This window comes from Tinamus guttatus, unplaced genomic scaffold (assembly GCF_059628265.1).
Source record: "Tinamus guttatus ecotype Peru unplaced genomic scaffold, ASM5962826v1 Tinamus_guttatus_pri_ptg000260l, whole genome shotgun sequence".
Taxonomy (NCBI): Eukaryota; Metazoa; Chordata; class Aves; order Tinamiformes; family Tinamidae; genus Tinamus; species Tinamus guttatus.
The window spans coordinates 2963252-2988526 of record NW_028288794.1 but is presented as its reverse complement, the minus strand read 5'-3'; the positions used below and the strand labels follow the sequence as shown (position 1 = coordinate 2988526).

The window sequence follows — 25275 nt, the reverse complement described above, 5'->3', positions numbered from 1 at the left end:
AGAGCCCTATTTTACGGGCTGTAAGATTTAGTCTCATCCCTGCCCACCTACATCTCCTTGCACCTGGGACAGCAAAATAAGGTCACCTAAATAAACATTATGAAACAAAATATAGCAATAAGAGACTATATATTTTTATAGGTTAAGTGAAATTTAGAAATAAAACTTGGGGAGATCTTAAGGAAGATTAAGGAATCTATAAAACATTCCTTCTTAGTATATCATACCTTGTATTGCTAATTCCTTCCATCTTTCTTTGTTTGCTTGAATGATCTGCATCAAGTTGTCCTTAAAGCTTGTTAGGTCTACAGTTGCTAGAGAATTTTCTGTGTAAGCCCCTCCATCACTTGCACTTTTAAAACCAGGTCGTCTTTGTGCTTCAGCATTGCTTACTGCTCCCAAACTATTCTGGCTACAGAAGGAAGAAAATCCTAAATTATGAACACAGTAGAGCAATTTTAATAATACATAAACAGTTAGTTTGTATCAAATTCTTTAAGGTCCATGTGTAAATCTCTAACAGGAAATAATAGTCTTCACCAAAGAGCGCCCAAGATATTACACATTTCTTCAGTTCATAAAGCTGTAACCTGGGACTGATTCTTACTGACCTTTTTCTAGGAAATTACTGAAAAGCCATGACAGCAGACAATGCATCCTTGTAGACTGCTTCTTAAATAATATTTATGTAATCAATCTAGAGTAGCTTCTTAGCTATGCTTTCCAAGAGCAAATGGTATCTCTTGGGGCTTGCGGGAGGGATATCAGATTATTACTTGCTGACCCATATGACAAAAAGCAGTATGTGACAATACATGGCAGATACATAAATTTTACTTCAGCTGAAAATTCTTAGCACTTCAAGTGTAGTCAAAGCAACATTTAGTACAATGACCTTAAAAAAGCCAACTCTTCAAATTTATTATTTTAGTTCTTCATTATTAAGAACTAGATTTTTTTTTAGTGTTATCTACCACTTAAGAGTTACTGCAGTTTAGTAAGGTAAAGTGCAGATAAAATTGATTTCCTATATGTGAATGTAAAAGTGTGAAAAAACAAAAAAGGAATAAAAAATTCATTTTTTTTCTAAAGAAATAAAATAATCCTATCTATTTTTGGTCTTGTATAGGTAATCATTTCACACTAGGTTTTATTTACTAGATCAAGCAGCACAGTTTATTTGACTGGCACCAAAGACATATCCATACACATACAAATGGATTTCCTTTAACCTTGTCAGGAGAAATATAGCTGCAGACAAAATTTCAGTGTGGCCTGTACAAGAAGAGTTAATTATAATATCCCTGTACTCCAGAGATGCTAAATAGAATGCTCAAGTACCACTCATTTATGGGTGTCAACTAAAAATTAAGCCTGGAGCTGCTCATCTCTAATGTGCAAAAATGAGCAGTTAAAGGATGTGCGTTAGCAGTAACATTTCACTTAAGAACTGTTGCTCTGAACAGTAGGAATGCTGTCGTAAGTAACTATTTCTTTGCAGCAATATAAGCAAATTCCTGATTAGAAAACAACTAGATTCATCATTTTGCTACTGCCACGCAACTGTTTCACAACAAAAAAACAAATACTCTGCAGAATCGTTATCAGAAGCTTTAGAGAAAACAAGAAAAAAATAAAAGAAAAAACGGTAATAGAAGGGACTTTTGTAACAGCAGCATCAGATTATTGAATGATAGTTTCAGTGCAGTCAGTCAGCTGGATAACATTGTCTCTAATAGCTATTTTGTTTTGCAGCCAGCTTCCTTCATGATGTAAAAATCAACCACCCAAACACCTGCATCACACTTATACTGAAAAGAGATGCAAATGAAGTTCTCCAAAGTAAATTTTGTCTCAAGTTGATATATATAAACACTGAAAAATGGGAATGTGAAGTGGGGAAGTGATCTGCAGTAATAGCGAAACTCAGAAAAAAAAAAAAGAAAAGAAAAAAAAGAAATTGCCTGCACCACCTCCACTTTCAATTGCTACCAGAAAACAAAGGGCAACTTTTGTCACTGTCAATTAAAATAGTACTGAAAAAAACTCAGTGTAAGAAAACTACGAATTTCAACACTCTCATACAGCTATTGGCTGGTACTTCGAGATGAAGTCAAAAGAAAAAAATAATGTATTATAAATTCTGCATAAACCAACTTTGAATTTTAAAAGTGTGAAGTTTGTTCACTGTATTGCACTTTTGCCATTTTATGCACACGGCCATCGCTGGCCAGTGCCAGAGTAGCAAATAGCAGCTGGCACCAGTAGGTGGCAATGCTGTATAGCTCGTCATTTGTTCCTCCAGTGTGAGCAGGAGTTAGGGAGAAGGACATAGTTAGGGAGAATGAATGCTGAGAATGACAGCAGTCAGTTCAAAAATAAACAATGTGTTCATACCTGGGTGTCCCAAATGCAGGACTTTCAGATTTTGAAGTTTCCCCTATAAGAGGAATAACAATTTTCTCCATTGAATCCGTAAGAAGAGAAAATGTTGGTTCTACTATGAAATCAATGAAACCTGAGGAACAAAACAAGAAAAAAGAAAATCAGATTATAATTCCCAGCTCCCAAATCTAGAGACTACAATTTGATATAAGGCAAGTTTTCTCACTGTAGGCCTTGTTCAATATACTAGTTACTATTAGCACAATCTTGGGGGAAGAAAGCAAACAACAACAACAAAAGAAAGGCAGTTTTATGCACATAAGTAAATGCTAGAAACTGTAGCTTTTCATGCCTATTCCATGTGAATTTTATGCAGTATAGAACACACCTTGAGTCTGAATTATAATAATTTGAATTAGTGAATGGATGGAAGCTACAGTAGAGCCAAGGTGCTAGAAGTCCTACTGCCTCTGTTACCATTCAGAGCTTCCTGCCAAAGAGTTAATATTTCAAACTGCTGTTTATTATTCTGTGGAGGTAAAGTGTTATTTCACAGTGTGTAGGAGTGTTCTGTCAAATCAGTGAAGAGAACAAGTAATATCCCTGGGAGACAGCATTCATCCCACAGTTCTGAGATGTCAGCTCTGAACAATGTCTTTTACATTTTAAAGTGCTCGTCAAGGTAAGGAATGACATAGTGAAAGAATGAAGCTTTATTCTCTCCTGAGCATTTCACAGAAACAAAATAGATTTAAAAAAGAAAGAAAGAAAGAGAGCTAGCAATGGATTTCCAGGTGTCTTCACACCCTGACGACGCAATGCAGACCCAAGGCACGCAGCAGTGCTCCAGCCTTGCATTCAGCTTCGCACTTGCAGTAGGGGCAACCCTCAAGCATGTTACATTTCATGTCCCAGAGGAATGGAAAAAACAGCATTTTGAGTGACAAGATCAGACAGGAGGACATGCTTCCATTCAAAGCTAACACATTTGCACCAGTAGAAGCTCTCCAGGAGTACTTGAGATGTCTCACATAAAAGGTACAGCTGTTACGGGGACATGCTGTTTTACTCTGTAAGCTTCCAGGGCATATCCTTGTAACCACTTCCTATTTCCTCTATTTCCTATAGCTGACCTGATACTGGGATAGAGGGAACCAAGACCTGTATTTCTGAAAACTTGAAACTGAAGTTGGGCCATTGTTGGTCTGTAGGAACAGGCTGCAGTGGTCCTTGTCAACCCAAGGAGGCTGCTCCAGCCCTGTGCTGCTCCGCCCTGCCACAACAGTAGTCTTAACAGCAGTCTGCTCTCTTAATTAGCTTCAAATAGGTAATAAGGCCACAGAGGCAAACCAACACAAACTGAAATTGTTTGGTCTTGGTGCCTGGCTGAGGGCTTGGAAGCTGAAGGGCTGACACCACCAGCTGATTTGCAGTTGACATGCACCTACAAAATGTTACCAGAGCTCTGGAGGGCAGCAGAGACATGCCTTTGGCTTCCTAAGCAAGGTCGACCTCTCCGAGGACATGAGCTCCAAAACTCCAAAGTGTATGCAGTAAAAGATGGGCTAGTACTCTGGTAAACCCTGTTTTCGTTGGATCACAAATGCCAAAACAACTTAATACTCTTTTGAAACCAGTGAGTTGCTGTTTCAGGGCATAGGAGTTCACTGAACAAACAGGTACAAGAAATACATTGTATAAGATGAAACTCAGAGCATTTAAAATGTAAAATGGGTCTAAGAAAGGTCCACACAGTTTCTTTATGCTCCTTAAACATACAACAAGAAGAAAAACAGTACTTGTCATTACCTATTTGGGACTGAGCTACCAAAGTAGACTTGCGGTCACAGAGTGGGGAAAATGGAAGCCCTAAAGCAGCCTCTTTGTCTCCCTGGAAACAACAATGTTTAATATTATAAGCACATACTGAATTATCAGATAGACAAATGAATCTGAACATTGTTAGTATTTATTCAACAAATTCCTTCATTCAATTATTCTAAATAAAAACAAGTTGCAGATAATGGAAACTCTTTTTTGACTTTGAATTCTTCTGAAAAGCAAAGGCCAATATTATAACTTACAATTAACAATTTTAGGTAAAGGAAACTGTTGAAAGCAAGTGCTCCTCGAAAGCAAGGTATCTGCCATTAACCTTTAACATTTATCAATGAAGAAAAATAAATGGCATTTTATAAGTAGTCTTTCAACACTTACAGCTTAGACCTGCAAATCTTTGATATTATGAGACAGGACGCGTTGATGTTATGAGACTGGACAATGTTTGTAATATTATTACATGGGTTAAATGTTTCCTTTCATTACATTGGTTTATACAACATGTAAAATTTCTTCTGTGTATTTGCACAGGTAAAAAGCCATGATCTATTTTTAACTCCCTCTCACTAACAGGAATATCTTTCTGCTGCTAAAAACAGAATAAAAAATATTTAGATGTCATATCAAATCAGGCCTATCATAAATTATAATAATGAGAACAGTGTTGATATTTAAATTGGTCATTAGGGTCTCGTGAGATTTAAAATCAAGATAAAGAGAGTAAAAAAAGAAATTAGTTTCCCAACTGACCAGCTCACTGAACAAGTTCTCTTTTTTGCTACTGGACATACTTAGATTGACAGCATAATGTTAGAGCAGCTGCTGTGCTTCCTTGAGTGACTTGAAAAGTATATATCTTTATTTTTAAGTTTTTGAGATGGGTGGGTGTGTTTCTATTTTAAACAAGTAGCTCAGATTTTCCTTGCATTGCAACACGTTTTGTGTAGCTGTTGTTTTAACTTACAGTGTTGTTTGGCTTTTTCCCTGACGTTAATACTGATGCATATTTTAACCGTTAGCTACAGTTAACAAGCTTTTGTGACTAGGTGAATGTTCATTTTTTGCGGGTGCCCACTACTTTGAAAGCTGAATGTTAAAACACTACTTTATCACTGTCAGTTTCAAACTGTGCTGCTTTTTCCTGTAAGGCTGTAAAAATAGAATCATAGAATGCTTAAGGTTGGAAGGCACCTCTAGAGATCATCTAGTCCAACCCCCTGCACACGCAGGGTCACCTAGAGCACGTGGCACAGGACTGCGTCCAAGCGGGTTTTGAAGATCTCCAGAGAAGGAGACTCCACAACCTCTCTGGGCAGCCTGTTCCAGTGCTCTGTCACTCTCACTGTTAAAAATTTTTTCCTTAAGTTCATGTGGAACTTTTGGTGCTTCAGTTTCTGTCCGTTTCCTCTAGTTCTGTTTGTGGCCACCAGTGAAAAGAGGCCAGCACCATCCTCCTCACTGCCTCCCTTGAGGTTCTTATAGACACTGATCAGGTCCCCTCTCAGCCTTCTCTTCTCCAGGCTGAACAGGCCCAGCTCCCTCAGCCTCTCCTCATAGGGCAGATGCTCCAGGCCCCTGATCATCCTTGTAGCCCTGCGCTGGACTCTCTCCAGCAGCTCCACATCCCTCTTGTACTGTGGGGCCCAGAACTGGACACAATAACTTGGACTTTCTATTCTACCTACTACCTTCAGGCAAATGGGATGGTGGAAAGGGCAAATGGCGCTTGGCACTTGCAAATTAATAAGCCAAAGTGGGATGAGTGAGTCAGTCAAGCTGTTGACACTTTAATAATTGATAAGGATCTTTCGGTGACCCCAAAATACAAGCTTTTTGCCCAGATTCTAGGCAAAAAATGGAATGTCGTCAATCAAAACAGGACAAACTGTAATGGGGAAACTTCCACAAATAGGCATGGTAACATTAATATCATCCAAACCTAAGGGTCCCTATACCTAGCAGGTCACTGACATAAACATGAAAACTCATTTAATTTTTTACTGGTGGATTATCTCTGACTTTTCATTTCATTCTAATTAGCAAGCCACTGCAACCCTTCTTGCGTAACTTTCTAAGCTCACTTGGTAATTACATAAATTGGCACTGGGTTTCCTGCTGAATGCAGAGTAGTCATGTTGTGACTGAAGAGATACTCACAGGCCTAGAGAAATCAACAATCAACTCAGTGATTATATTTTTGGCCCAGAGATGCTTAGGATTTTTAGCTGTCCATGTATCTGCCGTGAGGATCCAAAAAAGGAGCCTGAAATACTGCATGGTTATGGGCCTGCCAGAATGAAAACAATATCCTTCCTTGAGGGATAGATCATTTCGATTGTATTGAAAAGTATGGAGAATAGGGGAATTATTATTAAAAATTAAAGAAAAAAAAAGAGGTGGACTTAGTGGGTTTTGTATAAGCTTGGACCACCCCATTTTGGCTGACATAGCTCTGGAATAGATATCCCAGAGACATCCATCACACGCACTCAGATCAACAGATCCTAGGATGCACAGCCAAGCCAGTGCATCTAGGAAGGAAAAGAGCTTCTGTGCATGTACCAATCAGGTCACTTATATACACACAACTACTCTGTTGCAGCATAAACGTTGGAACTACTTCATACATCCTGCTCACCTCAGCACTACAAATAAAGACACATTCAATTCTCCACATGGTCCTCTACAGCCTGAAAGACTTTCACACTGTGTATCACCGAACAACAGAAACACACACTTGGTGGCTTGTTTGCATTATTAAATGCCTGCTCAAGCCTTTGAGCAGTTTATTTGTGAGCTTGTTATTTTTTATAAGAATAAAAGAATAACTAAAACATTAGCTGATCTAATGTGCTCAAAGACCAAGGCAGCATGGTACTGCTTCTTGCCAATGGCAAGGCTCTTGTCTGCACACATTGCCTCACTGTCTCATGGGCTCTGTCTACTCTGTCTCTAAAATGTTTTTAGAGTTGGTCATTTCTGACCTTTTCAAGTAATATATATCTGGGGTAATCAGATCCTCTCTCTCATCTCAGGTTAAAAATCCTCATCATTTCCATTTACAGGAACCTACACAAAGTCATGACTCTACTCAGTGATTTCCGCAAAATTTAGTCTATTTATTATTTAGATTAAGGCACCAGATCTCCACTCATTCTCCCCAGGGCAGATGCTGGAGTTGAGCATATCCGAATGTTCCTTATTGAGAATCTCTAGGAACAGAGCAAGAAACTTCCAGGGCAGATGGGCCGAACAATCTAGTCATTTAACCTACTTACTGTTTTATCACTCTGATCTGTTCAATTATCTGTATTAAGCATTTTTAAAACTGTATAATTACAGGAACCATGCAATAGTATCTAAACTGGATGGTAGCTATCAATTTAATCTCAGTAAATGATACTTTAAATAAGGTATGTGGTCTCTGTGCACTCATAGTAAGTGCCATATTCCTGAGCCAGGAAAGGACTGAGGTTTCTTTCTTTTTTTTTATAAGTTATACAAATTTATTTAACGAGAAATATCTTAATGCTTTGTAAGCCATGAAGCTTTTGGCTTCTTAGAAGAAGCTGAAATATATAGTTTATGCGGAGATCAACAAAGGTTATTTACTTAAACTAAAGCTAATTTCAGTGTGCATCACTCCTTGTGAAGCGCCTGAAGGAAAAATTCCTAAGTCACGGTACAGGAACCACTAGTGGCATGTAGACTTCTTTAAAATCTACATAGCCTTGCACTTGTTAAGATCGTGTACTACCACTGTTGGCAAGGGGTATATGTGGTCATAAAATAGTGCTCAATTAAAAAAAAAAGAGAGAGAGAAAAAAAAGGAATCCTGGTATGCAACATCTCTAAATTGTATAGAAATACTAAATTACAAGTCTCTCTTAATTTTTGCTATTGTTCTTTTTTATTATGTTATTTTCTGAAAGAATAACTTCACAGCTGGCAGAAATCAATATCATAGTTTTTTTAAAACTAACCACAACACTAAATTTTCTATTTTGCTATTTTAATATAAAGTCTTTTGTATGTGTATTGCTATATTACTGATTTTGTTTCCTGCATCAGAGAGCTAAAAGAACCATAATATCATAATACAATTTTTCTCTCATATCAAATAATCCCTAATTCCTAATTCCTAGGTGACAGAAGTAGTAACTCATAGAAATTATTTGCTCATATACTGTAGTTTCTGATTTTATCATGACATAGTTATTTCTATACATATGCTAATGATTTGGAAGCTCAGCTATTTACTTCAGGACACTTTAAATGTCCTGACTTGCACTTTGAGCTGTGTATTTTAATTAGTTTTTGTACAGAGAAATGCTTTGTCCAGGATGATTATATGCTGAAAAAAAAAAGTTTAATTTTTACAAGTGCTTTCAGCAGAGTTTCGAGGGAAGGGAGAAGCAGAAACACCCTCCTGGCTGCTCTTGGCTGACATGAGAGCTGTGTCCAGCGACCCCAGATCAAGGTGTTCATTGCAGGACACCCACTGCCTGGGTGAGCCTGCAATTGGCAGTAATCCCACCAGGCCTTGCCAACAGGATCATTCCCAGAAAGCTCCGGGATCCAACGATTACCTGTTATGACAGCAAAATCTTCATAAATACACGCCATGTGCATGGCAACAATGGCATGGAAAAGAAATGTGAGAGAAGGTTTTCTGAAATGCAAGATGAAGACAACATTTTTGTCTTTGCTGCATGTAAATTATTTCTAGTTTCAAGTCCCTCATCCTATCTTATCCAGGTTTCTTTTTAACTCAAAATATATATAAATCTCTCTCTACAGAGTGAAAACAGCTTGACAAGTTATAATATTATTGAAAGAAAAAGAACCCACAATATCTCGAATCTGGTATCACCTGAAATAGATATGGTGCAATAACATTTTCATCTTATTCACTCACACAAAAGTTGAATTAATGTCAGCGGCATTAAGAGCAAAGAATACGTACTAGTGACTAGGTTAGTCAATCACAACCTCCAGCACCCTTGCTGCTTAGAGGCAGATTTAATCATGTCACCATAGTTTCTTCAGATACATTTACTGAAAGATTTTTAAAACGGCACCTGTCGAAAAAACTCTTCCATCAGGGCCATGGTCCACCGGTAGTGCAGTTTCCAGGATTTTGCTGGATGGCTTATATCTGCTGCGTGTAGAATCAAAGACATGGCTTTGGCTTTGTCTATCCTGTCAAATCAAGGACATGCTCCAATTATCTCAGAACAAAAGCAACTAGTTAACATCTTTTCTTGGACATGAGTTCACTTACAGACGACATATAAAGAGCAGAATGGAAAATAACCTACCCCTCTGTCTGCTGCAGAGTATGTCGCATCGTTTTAATTTGCTGAAAATGACCCGACATATCTGTAGACAAAACCATCTCAATGACCAAGCTACGCAACTCCCTAAGAATAATTAAAAGCAAAATGAGTTATTACAATTCATTTATTCTACATACAGAACATTTATTTAAGTAGCACTTGTTAATTTATAACAATCCACGTTTTCTATTACATTTTAAAAAGCTTTTAAATAAATTATTAACTTGAATGTTGCATCCTAAATGGACTCTGGAAGCAAAAAATCCATGCTGCAATTATTTCAGTCATGGTGTTTTGCAATTCTTCTTTTCTAGTGTATAAACCAAAATTACATGCAGTTCTATCATCCCCCTTTTTTTTTCCAGCATTAGATTAACAACAACAACAATAAAGTTGTCTCTGGCCCCACCACCATACACATTAGTGTTTTATATTACTATTCTCACCCTGGTGAAGAACAGGCACAACAGTAAGTCCAGTGAGAAGGTAAGTGTGGAGACACTTAGAAGCACTTAAAATGTTATGAACATTATGTCAATATTATGAACATGATGTCAAACTCTCTCAACCTCTAGAAGTCCTTATTGCCTATTACATGAGTCACAACAAGTTCAAGATTCACATTTTATCTGTATCTTGATATTACAGCCAGAGATGATGCTTGTCCATTAGTTTTCAATTAAATGAATATGAAAATAGTAAAACATATATCATGTGAGAAAGCTTATTAATTATCATGGTATATGAAATTACTTTTTGTCACCAGTAATTGCTAATTTGGAATATGCAAGGATTGTACGTAGACCATGTAGGAGTCCACCAGCTCTTTGTCAACATGCTCTTTACATGGCCTAGAGGGATTTACAGGCAAAAGAGGGTTGCTTCTAGGTATTGGTGGTGAGGGGAAATCAGCCACATTAAATCTTTGTTTATGTAGCTTACATCTTCACGAGTGTGCCTCCAGGCTTGAGGATGCTTTCCTTAAAATACCAAGATCTGGTGTGATATGGCAAAGAACTGACAATGATTGTTTACTATTAGTCAAAATATTAAGTACAAAAGCAGAACCATGAACTGATAGTTCATATTTTATCCCAATCTATGATTTATTCAACATAGCATTTTCTCAAATAAATGTGTTTTAAAGAAGTAAGTTTTCTTTAGGGCTGTTACAGTAATTTATTATAAAAACTATAAAGAGTGCTTGTTAGCCAAATTAATTGCATATTTAAGTTGATAGCCCTCATTGATTTTCATGTATTTGTTCCTGATTTGCTTTTATGTAACAGGATAAAGACTTAGCCCTCTCACTTCTACTCAAATAATAATAAACAGCCATAGCAACTTGTGCTTAGAAAATGCCTTACCTTAACTGACCTTATAATGAGATACTAATTAATTTGCATGCCAACTGTTCCTCCTCCACATTGCTTTTAAACTGCACTCTTCAAACATACCCAAACCCATTAAAAATAAAAATATAGAACAGCTAGACACTGAATGAAAACCAAAGGCTCTGGATTGTTAAGTCCTATCGATTTTAAAACTGAAAATAATTACCACTCCATTACCACTCCCTCGTTCTACAGCACCCTCTCCTAGGAACTTTTCAGGACTCAACTTTAAGAATTATCAGAAATAATCCCTGTCCTATTCCTCAAAACACAGAAGCAAAATTCTGCCTGTAGTGGATTCACATTGTCACAGCAGGTGACAAACCCAAATTCTGAACCTCCATCTCCAAAGCAGGGGATCAAACCAAGTAGCACTCTTCACACACGTGGCAGGATTTGGAGCCACATACCTGCCCTCCAATCATCCACAGAGAGCTGGAAAGTCTAGAATTGACAGGGAAATGAGAGCCTTCCCAGAGATAGGAAAATACAGTGCACCTTCCCTGCATGGAAGACTACTTTCAAACTCAAATCACTTCCAAACCACTTCTCAGGGGCAAGAGACCCTCTGAATTTCACGATCAAAGATGACCCCAGCTGGTCTCACAGACAACCCTTGAAGAGAAATCACTGCCCAATTTATTAATTAGTATACAGGACAATATAGCTAGCCTGCTAAGGCAAGCAAGGCAAAATTACACTTAGTTCTTGCGATCTGATTTCTGGAATGAGAAATATAGCAGTACTCACATATCCCACACAGACATGGTTTCAGGCTCAAATATAATTGAAAGAACACTGTTCTTGTGCATACAAACTCCATTTCTAAGCAAGCAGTCATGTCCTAGTCTCTCTTTCTTAGCCTTTGCATATCTATATGTCCTATGGGTAGGACACTGTAAACAGTTGGGTGCAAGATAATGAGAATGAACATGAATAATCCTGTGATAAATCCCAGAAAAGGAGAAGCACATGAATTTCTCAAGAAAATAGTTAACCAATAACCTGAAACCAGCTTGGCCTGGATTAATCCATGACAAAGACATTTAGTAACCTGGATGGTAATGTTAATGTAAGCAAGAACCTAGGAACAGGGTGGGTTGAGCAGAAGCAAGTTGGGAGGTAAGAATCTTCTTGCAAGTTAGAGCCATCCTGCCTTCCCCAGACAGGAGACTCCCAAGCAGAGAGAAAGAGAGAGAAGCCACTTATGCTAGATATACTGAGATATAATGCATATTGTTTTGTTACTCTTTTCATAGAATTGAGCAATAGATCAATGTATGCCTCATAAGTGGAATGGCTGAGGATCTTAACTCTATCTTGCTAACTGTAATTGCTGGTATAATACAGAGATGCTAAAACAGCAGAGGTCTGGGAAATCAGAAACGGGGAGATAGGGAGATCCCTGTTTCATTATCTGGGGAGCTGAGGGAGAGAAAAGAGAATATTTTGGGGGGAATGAAGAATGAGAAACCACCATGACATCCTCACCAGAGCGCTGGCAGTCTTTCCCTGCTCAAGTCCAAACCCTATATTTTAAACTTAATTGAACCTGACAGTTTATTAGCGCATTTATGTTCTTAACATTAACATGTAGAAAGGAAAATGTTATACTATAAAACACTCCCATTCACTTCGCTTTATGTTGCTGAAATAATTAGCAGAACCACAGTTTAAAAAGGCAAAGGTATTAATTTTTTAAAAAATATAATCACTGCAATTCAAGAAAACAGATCTGACAGTAGTTAAGAAATTAATGAGTGCTAAGATGTACATTAAAAAGTTGAACAAATTATCATGTCAATTTACTGCCAATTTCCTTCACTGCAAAATTCAAAACTGTTAGTCTAATACCATGAATTCATAAAGTTCACCCTAGAAATAACTTGAAATTTGAAAAGCTTATTTCAAGTGGCTCATATATTAGCCATTGCACTGATAGGGAGTTGCACCTTCTGACAGGGTAAAAGGAATATTTCTGAGTATTAGAAATGAATATCAATACATGACGTCCAAACCTGACCCTCTAGATTAGGTAACATACCACAGTTCCACAGGTTCTGCGGATGCTCAGGCTGGCACTTTGGAAGTTACAGGTTTGTTTCAAAGTCCATACTGCAAGTTCCTAGCGAAGTGACTAACATGGCACTGAGAGTCCTGGCTTAGCTGCTTAATCTTAATCAGGTTTCACACATCTGTTCTAAACTGTATTGGACAGCCCTTCAAAGAGAATCAGAAATTCTACATTCCCTGGTTCCTGAAGCCTACTGCCTTTAAACAAGCTGCAAGGGTATACGAGTACATGGCACCTGTGCAACCACTTTATACAAACAAATCTAAAATAAATTGCTCCAGGAAACTCAGGTTGAATTACAGTGAGAGGAAAGTGAAAAGGAGACAAACACATCTGGATTGAAATACTCCTGAAAGACCATGTTAGTTCATGGTCAGCCCAAAAACCAGAGAGAAAAAAAATGCATCAGAAGTAGTGAGAGTAAAAGGGTCCAAAACTGCAAGACGACCAAGTGCTCTGCATAGATTATTTCATAAATACACAAACAATCTATAGCATGCTTCTCCATTCTGCTGCAGTTCACTGCAAATTCTTACCTCTACACACTGAAAATTTACAAAAACAACAACAAAAAATAACAGCCTCTGATGGCTGTCTAGTGGCACAAACACTTTCTTCATACTCTGTGGCTAGAACTAGGGTCACAGAGACTCTATGAGCCTCAAAGGAATTCCCAGCAGAACAACAGTGACTCATGTTGGCAGATTTGACTCTGCAAGAGAACTCCTGCTCAAGTTTACAAACTATTTCCAGAGCTTGTTCTGCAGAACTAAATTTATAATTAGAACTTTATAACAACTAAATGCAAATTATTATCCTCTGAGAAGATGGGAAAAGCGTATGATTCCTCTCTCACATTATATAAAATAAAACACATACTTTCATATTAAGTGTATGATCATGAAAATAGTAAAATAATGTAGGTCTACCATGTAAAGAAGTCCTTCATTTTTAAAATACACCAGGCCAAAGTTTGATCTCAAACTCACATATTCCTTCATAAATATATAGTTGTACAAAAATACAAATAGATTAGGTTTGTTATTTGAAGTGGCATCACTGATATCGGCATATTTTTCTGGATGCAGAAGATATTATTTGGCTTCAAAGTCCAGTTATTTAAAAGTTATTTCAGGGATCTCTGAATGTTAGTTATATTTACATGAACAAACAGAAGTCTTAATAACTGAAGTGTTGGTCTGTGAGCTGTGTAGTACAAAGACAATATACCTTTCTTAATAACGGAGAAAGTCATAGCTCTAACACTTCAATCTTCTGGAACTTGGTATTTGTGACATGTCAGTTATGATCCTGATTCTTTTGGATGGTCAAATTTTCTTTAGGAATTACATTAAAAAATAGAAAGGAAAACAAAATATTTCTGTAGTGTAGCTGAGCCTTTACTTGATAGTTCACTTTTTAATGCTTAGCCAAGATGCAACTATGCTGTGCTGTGTCACAGAGCAGAAATAACAGAAGCAGAAATAGAACAGAGCAGAACAGAATAACAGAGAATAACAGAGCAGAAATAAAAGGTTGCACTACAGAGCTTTCTCAACTGAGGCCACGTATTGTGGCTCACCAATACACAACTCACTTAGGAAACTGTATGGAGCCTCCCATAAAGCACTTTACAGCAGCTTTCCCCAAGCTCTACATGTCTGTAACTCCTGGTACAAAACTCCTGTAACTCCTGGTACAAAAGTTTTCTCCTGTAATTTGACCTTTTAAGACAGACTCCCCAGGACAGGAGATTTTTAAAATTTTTACCCACTGGAATAATGCTTGAATGTCACAGTAGGTCTTACCTCCAGTCATCTTTGTTTAAATTTGCAAGGATGTTCATCTCTTCTTCTTGCATGAGCCTATAAGCAGCACTCACATGATGATTTTCAAGAACAGAACGATCATTGTACAATATTGCAACATCTGACCTATATTAAAAAAAAAGCACTATTTGCAATAGAATACTCACAATGGCATTGGAGAAATTAGGAATGAATATTCTTGGTTATATATCCAAGTAATTTTATTTATTCCTACAGAACAGATAAAGTTGCTACACTAAAGCTATGAAAATTTATCATCATAGTAACTGTATGTTTGTTTGGAGGACAGACATAATTCTAAATGCGTAATATTGTATTTTCATAATATGACCATAAGAAAGTTTATGGGGAGAGCCTTGGGTTTCTTACTACAATTAGTGAGGTTACATACAGATTTTCACACACTTTAATGCATATGAATTTATAATACTTATCCTCAAACTTAAAGAATTCTCTGGGACTTTATTTCGCCCTGTGATCTGCCCTGGTAAGGAGCTTTAAGTTTCCCCCTCCTGCTAGTCCTCGGCTCAGCTAAAACTGTTCCTGAGTATTTCCATTTGGACTGGAGGTGACTGACAGATCTGTGCTCCAAGATAGGTGTGATGATTTAGCAGCTCAGTTTGCCGTGATGCTAAGGAGCTAAAATCAACCCCCTTGGGCTGGTGAGCATAGTAAATATCCACTCTAATCCTTCACATACATGGTATGGTGCCAAGGAATCTAAAAAATTAAAACTGGATTGGAAAGTTTCCTTAAAGTAATAAAGTATATCCTACTGAAATAATTAGTATGTTTATGTCAATAATCTTAGTAACATCATGGGAAAATCTGCGATCTGCCAATCACTTCGGCACACTTTGACCTGCAGAGCTAATCACGTCTGGTTTTAATCACTGCTGAGATTTGACATGGCTATGAGGGCTATTTCATCAGCTTTTCTGAGGCAAAAGACACTTGGAAGCATGGCATGGGGATGTCATGGCAGGGTCAAATTCCACTAGGAGAGAGGAAGGAGTTGAATCAAAACAAATACCTGTTGGCAACTACGTACATGTAAAAGTCAAAGTTTAACAGCTTAATTCATTTTCCACTTTTGCAATACTTCAGAGCAAAAATATTACAGACAAAAATAGAAAAGGAATATAAACTTGGAACTAAAAATTGAAGTTTATTTTTATCCAGACTATGCTGAAGAGGAGGCTTATGTATTTATTTCAGCTGTGGATCTTGAATTTGTTCATTGCTGAAGGGCATATCCCAGTGCACAAGTATGTCATGAATTTAATTTAAATGCAGCCCTTGGACACTTTATCTTTCTAGGTAAGCGGGAAGATACTTCTATTCATTTTTACGCCAAGCAGTATTTCTTGCAGTCCATAATGATTTACACTCTTGCTTAGAGCTTTTTTTGTTGTTGTAACATGCTAGTGCTCTGCTGAAAATTACTGAAAAAGGGCAGGTTAAGCTGAATTTTCATCTGAGCATATTCTGGAAAAAACACAGCTAAGAGAGAGAGAACAACTTGTTGCACTGGGTTAAGTATTGGGCACACAATCTGTCACTGACCAAAGGATTGGTCAGTGATTTTCGTTTGATGAGCTAAAAATACTTTAATGGAGACATGTATATTACTTTTTTCAAATTTACAGAGACCTCATTGAATTTATAGAGGGCAAGGAAACAGTTTATAAAACAAAGAATCATCTAGCTATTCCCTGGAGGTATAAGTACGAAACAGTTCAGAAAAACGAACAGCTAATTTCAGATATGATACTCTCTATTTACCTTGTCTGAATATGAAAATTGTTTGTGGTCCCAGTATGTTCATAATCATGGACAGCAGCTGCAAAGATCATTGCCAAAATTTCCAGTTCCGTGAGCCAGTGCTAACAAATGAAAAACAATTCTTAGTTCTACTTTCTGTAAGAGCCTATTAGATTGAAGACTGCAGTAATTAAAATGTTTTGCATTACCTTTGACTTAAATAAACCTTATTCTTTTACTATTCCAGGTGACAAAATACATCCACAAAACTTAAATATTATACAGTAAAATAACTGCCTATATATATTATGATTTCTGTAGTAAAAAGTTATAGCCCTTATGATCACGAGCAAAGTAAATACTGACTGTCCAAAAATACAAGAAGTTACTAAGAAAATTGTGTGATATATTTAGGAGTTTTGAGTAGGAAGTATATAATCTGCTAGTCAATAAGTAGCATTGAAAAATTATGGCAAATTCATCTAAAAACTTGATATACAGTTTTAAGCTTTTAATTTGTCTTTTAGAAAACTATATATGTAGTACTTTATTGGGTACAGCATCAGCATTAGCTAAATTTTGACAGTATTATAATATTGAAATCAGGCCAGCAGGAGGGTTTTCTGTTCTAAACTATACTATACTGTACACTGTAAGACAAAAATATCATGCATAAAGGTACTATACAATTACACAGAGCAAAAAAGCTAGTATAGATCATCTTCTATACAAAATAATAATCACTCAAATTTTTATACCTCTTACTAACTGATACTGTTCTGTTGCTCTGTTTGTAAACACCTTTGTTGTTTTACCTCTCTGTTTTCTTGAATGATAAATCATTTTTTAGGATAAAATTTAATCCTTTTAAGAATAGGGGTAGAAAATTATCTTCATCCTTTTGCATCCATATATGCACATGCATGTAAATGCTGGGTTGGTCATACCATATAAAATGTATAAGCTGCCATAAGCAGTACAGTCTTTTCAAAGAACAAGATACGAGTCAGTCAAGTTTCATAAATAGTGTGAGAACGATAAAATATGTCATTAAAAGACAAAATAAGATTGCTGAGGAACAAAAAGTACTGACTGGTTGGTGAGGCTGTATAGATTTTAAAAGGGCACAACTAAGGAATGAGAAAGTACTGTAAGCAGTTCCAAAAATAGAAACGATGACCTTCATAGTATTGTGTGTCATAAGAAACCAGGCCATGAACTAGTACTGACTTTCACAATGTTTTCAGCATACCAATGAAATAGAAACCCAGAAATTATTAGCAACTAAATCTAAACGTAAACACTGTCTTTAAGCTGCCTTTTCAGAAATCGGCTTTTTTAGCAACCCAAAGAGTTGCTAGACAGTACATCTATAATTAGAAGAGAGTTCCTTACAGACAACAGCTATGGCCTACAGAGAATCTTCGCTCAGTCCTGCCTGAGAGCAAGTTTTGTAGATACTCTACAATCAAAACTCAGTTCAGTGAGTCAGAGAATAACTTCAGCTAAGAGATTCCTAAAGAAACAGGAGATAGCACTTAGAGGAAGAATTAGAAGGTGTTTTTTTCAAAGGGAAGGGAAACAGTAGTCCCTCATACACAGAGATCTGATAGACTCCAAATGGCTGGACCTTACTAGGTGGAAAATATTATGTTACTCAGGTGTTACGCCTATTGGAAAAGATCTCTTCTATTCAGAGGTGTTTTGGAGTATTGTAAATTGTTTCTAAGTAAAAAGATCATATTTCAACTTTTCTTGAGCTCTTGTTGGAACTATTTTTTAAACAATGGTGGAGTAAAAAATGAATAAGAAATGGAGTCTCACAATATAGAGATTTTTTTCCCTTAATTTGAGCAATACAGGTGCGTGGGAGGAGAAAAGGGGTGGTGGGAAGCTGATCGATGACTCAAAAGTTCTTAACAAGATGTGTTCCCTGGGAACTGGATTCTTAAATCTTCACAAAGTTGAATACTTCATATATGCAAGTGTGAGATACACATTTCATTTGTAACATCTGTGGTTTAACCACAGGGTTTGGTGAGTTTAATAGATTGTCTGCCATATATGAGCTAACTTTCTAACACATTGATCTGAGGTGGCTGAATATTCCTTTTTTCTCTCTTTTTTTTTTCTCCAGAGGGACAGCCAACACCTTTTGAAAAATATAATGATAATTTTATCTCTTGAAATAAGCTACGGATATGAATATGAGTATGTGAGTTATTCATCACTGAAGTCTTCTCTATAAACTTATGGAGAGGCACAAGCTCTGACCAGCTAAATATTTCAGCAAATGCCAAAATATGGCTGTTTTTCCAGTGCCTGTAAAAGATAAAAAATGTATGACTTCGAAAATAGAAATTGTGAAAAGGACTGTCTAAAGCTTAGCTTTTGGAAACATCTGCTTCATACATCTTTCAGAAGTGAACAAGATAGCAGTTCTTTGCGAGATTGGGGAATGAATATCAGTTCCTTAAGATACAATGAAAGTGCAAGAATTTCAAATCATATGTCAATCCGCACAACTCTCACAGGCATTTGATACAGAATTACGTCAAAGGTAAGTGACTCATTCCAAGTACTTGTTAGAAGATATGGCAGAGTTAAAAGAACTGTTAAAGTAGACAGAATCTGCATACAATTAGCTTGAGAACCCAGCTTCAAGCTGTTACTGAGTGAGGGTCTGTAAGGCTGAAGTTAGTTAGCTACACTAACTAATGGGGGAAAAAACAAAACACCAAAAGATAAACAGAACATGTGTGCACTATCCTGATGAGATCTCAAACTACAAGTGACATTCAGGACAGAACTGCTTTGCAAGCTGTGGAATCAAAATGGCCTCTTTCAAACACTGATTGCACTGTTCACTGTTTCACTACTTCACAAATACAAATCAGATGCAATATACACACACACACATTTTTTAAGTGAAGACTGAATTCTTCAAAAAGTCATTGGCAGAATCATGCATTTTCTCAGAGTCAAGTTTAACTTTTGTCTTAAGAAAATCAAGAGTAAATAAGATGACACCCATTCACGGGATTAAATGAAAGCATTTAAGACAAAGATGTTTCAAGAGGCTCACTTCAGCTTCAAAGCTGTTTGGATATTCCAATTTCCTTTCTACTACAGGCAAGGGCAGCAGGGCAGGGTGCAAGGGCAGCCCTAAGGAGTTATCCCATGGAAGGGAAGCAGAAGCCTACAAGGATTCCGTACACCCTTCCATGGCCCAGCCCTCGGCAGATCCGGCGTTTCCCTGCCTGATCGCACCTCCCAGGCACCCATGCGGAAGGCAGAATTCTCACCTGCCCACTCCTGCATATGTATTGCTTTTCATATGATACTCCCAAACCCAGAGAGTGAAAAGCCAGAAGGATTTGGGGAGGATTTTTTCCTACTTTTTCCTCAGCATTAAGAGAATTGTAAGCTGGAAGAACTGTTCAGATGACAAAGTTCAGAGCCTGAATGCTAGTTTGATCAGAATCCCTATCTGAATAATTTTTCAAGAGAGCAAAGGAAGGGACACATATATACATTCACCCAAAACAGCAGAGGATCTGAGAAAAAAAATTGCAGTGTTTCTTACCATGATACCAGTGTGAATCAGGATGTAATGCACAGTTTGAGTAACATCAGCTGCGTGGATCAAATTGTGATATGGATTTTTGAATTTGCTGTAACCAACCTCAAGTGCTTCAGCAAATGAAATAAGATTGGGAACAGGGATCTGGGGGAAGCAGAAAATAGAATACAGGTTTTATTTTTTTTCCACTAACAGCTGCAAAATCAGTCATACAATAATTAAAATACAAATTAATTAACCATAGAATTTAGTTTTAACAGAGCAACAACAAAGCAATTTAAATTTTCTTTAAAAGTCTATAATAAAATCTGCATCAAGGAATCTTCTACTAATTCTTGTAGTTGCATAGATTGCTTATGTAATAAAGGCATGACAAATAAGAGTCTAAAAATAGGGTTATTTTTCTTTGTTGCCTTTACCTTCCTCAATCAAGATTTCCTTGACCCTGATAGTCCTCCTTCCCTTCCTGTACACAACACGAAATAAAGGCACTGTCTAGCCATGACATTTTTTCTATCTAGTTAAATTACACTTTTCTTAAGGTGTTTTTTCTTCATTATTTATTTACCTGAAAGATAAACACTGAGACAGGGCTTGAGCCCACTGAGCCAGTGACATTGCATACTTTCTGATTACACTGTTAACGTAGCTCTGATGTGATTCTGGCTTCAAGCAATCACGGCATTCATGGGAAAAGCTGAAGTAAGTCCTGTCACCAGGCAAAGTCAAGTTATGCAGGGCTGACTGAGGCTTTTCAAATGGTGCACAGAGTTTTGCCATGGAAGAGTTTTGCAACTCTAATGAAACTTTTATTCAGTGCTATTATAATGATAAATTTGGCACTTGGGTCCATTTTTTTATCCTAGCCTTTCAAAACAGATCATAAATACTCCATATGATATTGGGACACCCTGTACACAGCGCTGCAAAGCCTTCTTCTCTGGATAGCTCATCAAAGTTGGTTAGGAGAGGAAGGTTCAACTGAAACTGTCACAAAGTTTGGTTCAACTGAAACTGTCACAAAGTTTAGGGCAACAAACTGTAATCCAATGTTCAATCTGCCATGTTCTTTGAAATTCCACACTCCACTGTACAATAAAATATCATTTCAAACATATTACAGCTTTCTAATATTTTAAATCTGACATACTTATTTCTGCACACATATTTTTATTTGTGGCTACTTTCTGACCTTGAAACGGCTCAAAAGGTCATATCGGGTAAACAGTTCATACATCATAAATTTCAGACTGTGCTCTCCGCTTGCTTCATTTAGGGCAAACACGTCAAAAGACCATTTATCAACATCCTGTAGATGAGAGGAAGAGGAAAAGAACATCAAGTTTCCCAAAGTTTAAGGAGATTTCCAGCTTTTCGAGTTGTTTTGCTTGCTTGTTTTATCATTTAAGTCTCTCAAACTGTCAGTGTAGGCAATACATTTCTGACTATTTCAATAGAAATGATAAAAATACTTGTAACATGAGCCATGCAGCTTTGTACGCTGAGAAGCCAGGCCTTAATCTTTCACATTAAAGTTTCTATTGAACCTGCTGAAGCTATTTGAATACTCGCCTTTTAAACAGGCTATCATGCAATCTGATTATCTGTATAACAACCTGTGAATAATACAGCAATGCCTGACTTTTTCTTTTCTTTTTCTTTTTTTTCCAAGAAATATCACTTTAATTGCATACTCTAGCCAGAGGAACTTTAACATTATAAGAGATTGCCTTTAGGTTGAACTGTACTGATGCCTCAAATTTCCAGCAAATACTGTATTTGGTCCATATGCTTCAGATTCTTTTGTTAGCTCTGTCCACATACTACTACTCTTTGCTTCCTTTTTAGGAAAGAAAAAACACAGCTCTCTGAGACACTGATTATCATACCACTGGGAGCTGGTAAAACCACATATCTCATATTTTAATTAAAAATTCTATTCAAATTTTATCCTATTGCTCTACTACCATCTAAATGCAATCATAAATAAACAGGGAAACAAACAGACAGATGCTTTTTTTTTTGAGAACTTTTAACCCTTGCATTTCTCTGTTGTCTTAGTTCAGAACTATTAAAGATGACTAGGGTACGTTCAGCAGCAAAATACACACATTTCATCCTAAAAGCCACTAAACTGGAGTACATATACATCCAAATTTCACAATAATTAAACTTATTTCACCTTAAAAGTTACTATCACTTCTGCTGGGTAAGCCAAACCAACCATGTTAGAAGTTCTTCGGTACATCCTAAAAGAATGAATAAGATAATAAGTAATAGCATTTCTTTAAAAATTATTGGAGCAATCTTTTTTTTTTTCATTCATCTTTAATAGCCTGTGAAATAATATTAAACTATTTAAGCTCTGATCCCAAAGATGACCTAAGTCTTTTTATAAGTGTCATGAGAAAAGCCCTTCTGCTGGCATTATTACTGTTATTAATATTACTGCAGTATTTGGAGCTTTTTCATTGTAGAAATTTACAAACTATAAAGTTTGCCCTAAATTTTTACTAAAATCTAGAAGATTCCATTCAAATCCAGAGGAGAGAAATTGTAGAAGTGAAACATAAATCCCATCTCAAAGATTCGCTTTAGGCTTGGCCTACCACAAAAAGCATCTTTAGTGGAGAGAAACTACATTTAAATCTTCTTCTCTTTATAACAAAAAAAGCCACAGTTCTCACCTTTCCACAAAAATTCCTGCCTGTACAGCATGTACAATGCTTCGGAATTTGGGCTTTTCTTCAGGTCTCCTCTTCACCATTCCCATTTTCCTCGTGAATGTAGAAGCTAACCAGTCCCGCACTTCCAGGGGCACCGAATCTGACTGGATGTCAGAGAGCTCATCCTCAGTGTCCAAAAGCTTTCTACAAGTAAAAGACAATTGAGAAGATGGCAGAATGGACAGCTAACAATTTAACCTTTTCTCTGATAGGCATACAAGGCCTCCAGAAAGTGAGACACAGTGGACATCCATCCATTCTTGCTCTCTTCACATTACAGCAACTAAAAAATATTCCAATGCAAGATATTCAAAGGCAAATGAGAGTTTTCTACAAAGTTGTCACAGCTTTGACAGTCACACAGGACTGAAGTGTAATTAATGAGTTAGAAAATCTTGAGGAAATTTCTAGCTATTTGCTTTGCATCACTCAATCTACTGTTTTTTTTTTTTAACTCTTATATAAGTTCTTATATATTCAAATAAGAAAACTTCCTTATGTAATTACAGTTAGGATGAACTGAACATAGGTAAAGTCATTATTTTTAAATATTTGAAAAAAAAAGTGTCATACCAATTTAATTGGAGACACTATTTGATTCAATTTTATGGACTTATTTCTCTCGTGAGGTCTTTTCAAAACTCCCTTATTTGGACACAAAGCACTGGACAAACTATTTTGGTTTATAATTCGCTTATCAGGCAATCTAATTGTCAAATTGAAATCTCTTTTCCTGAGCAAACAGGATTCCTGGGAAATATACTTGAGGGAAATTGGGTTAACACCCTTTGCAGGTGGTTGTATGGAAGAGAAAAAAATCTCTCTTCCCTTTCCATTTTCATGTTGTCACCTCTGCTGTCTTTTCTGTCTTCTCCTAGAATAACTCTCTTAATTCTTCCCACTACTTGTGCACTCGCTCCTCATATTTATTCACCACCTCTTTCACTCCTTTACCCTTTTTTGCTTCTCTTCATCACCAATTCCAAAACCTTGCTCTTCTCTGGCATATAGAAGAAGTCAGTAGAGACATGGATGATGAAAAAAGCCCAAATATCTTTATTGCAAAGGACTCCCCACATGAATATAATACTTTCTGAGGGATTAGAGGTAAATGCCTAGTAGAAAGCATGACGCTAATACTGCTATTCAAATTACTTATGAACAGTTATTAAAGTATTTGTGTGCCCTGTTCTCAGTTCCAGCAGCTCATCTGTCTGTCAAGATATTTTGTGAGATTTGTTAACTGGAGGTTTTTTTTTTTTTTAAAAAAAAAAAGGTCCACGAAACATGAATGCCATAAAACACCCCCAACATCACCACTGCTTCCTGAAAGGGCAGCAGGTATGGAACATAAGATTGATATACTACTAAGTATCTTTAATAAAAGGTGCAAAAGGAGCACACTGGACAAAAATTACAAGACTTTTGTAGCAGTGGGACACAGGCCAAGAACTAATAATTTACAGGAGCACCATTTGTGTAGAAGGAACAATTCTGGCAAATGCCTTGCAGAATTGAACTATGGCTGATACTAGCCCTAGGTCAAAGGCGATAAATTGATTTTATTCCCCAAATTAAAAACTATGTTATACTTTACTTAAATCCCTACTAGTCTAACATTGTTATAAAACATCTTTAGGGAGATCAGTATGTTTATATTTCTGAGGAATATTTGGTCTTTGATGTAATTGTCATAAAAATCAAGAATACAACTTACAGTCTCGAAGCATTTTTATAACTGTTTGAACTGTAACTCAAAGTGAGACGAAATTATTGCAGTGAAAGAAGCAGCATGGGCATCAAGCTCTGCACGAGCACGTACTGGGAATACTCCCCATCACCTGGGCAGCACCAAGAAGAAAATCTGAAGCTACGGCCTGATGCAGATCTGCATCTGGGACCAGGTTCTGAGCTTTGCAGAAACAAGCACTGTAATTGGAATACAATCTCTAAGAATTTGCAATCTCTAAGTCATTGCATTTTTCTTGAGCTTTAATACAGAATTGCAAGTGAGTGGGACAATAAGTGAGATTTTAGAGCAGGGGGTTGTGAGGTAAACAAGAAAATCATTCTGGAAGAGCAGAATGACTGCGAAACAGAGTTTCTGGAAATACAGACTCTATTAATGCCAGGAGTGTGCAAGGTTAGCATCCCCTGGATTTTAAACATAAAATGCAGTTTCCCTCAGACTGAAAATATTTCGGGGAGGTTTGACCCTGTGAAGCTGAGACACCAAAGATGTATAAGAAACTTGATTATAAATAAGTATACATTACAAAATAAGGGAGCAGGAGAATATAGAAACCCAAACTTCAGTGAACTGCTTCAGTGAGCATACATCC

General features: G+C 36.9%; 1 protein-coding gene across 7 annotated transcripts in view; it reads right to left on the bottom strand.

Moving 5' to 3' along the window:
* PDE1A (phosphodiesterase 1A) overlaps window positions 1–25275 on the bottom strand; it is a 126738-nt gene that overhangs the window by 14541 nt on the left and 86922 nt on the right. For all 7 annotated transcript variants that reach the window (XM_088526995.1, XM_088526994.1, XM_088526993.1 and 4 more), the window contains 11 exons: window positions 22895–23077; window positions 22390–22456; window positions 21400–21516; window positions 20211–20351; window positions 16646–16746; window positions 14840–14965; window positions 9546–9647; window positions 9306–9426; window positions 4195–4276; window positions 2398–2518; window positions 228–412 (listed from right to left, as the gene is read on the bottom strand). In XM_088526995.1, the coding sequence (XP_088383121.1) occupies window positions 228–412; window positions 2398–2518; window positions 4195–4276; window positions 9306–9426; window positions 9546–9647; window positions 14840–14965; window positions 16646–16746; window positions 20211–20351; window positions 21400–21516; window positions 22390–22456; window positions 22895–23077 (1346 nt within the window). The remainder of the gene's footprint in view (window positions 1–227; window positions 413–2397; window positions 2519–4194; window positions 4277–9305; window positions 9427–9545; window positions 9648–14839; window positions 14966–16645; window positions 16747–20210; window positions 20352–21399; window positions 21517–22389; window positions 22457–22894; window positions 23078–25275) is intronic.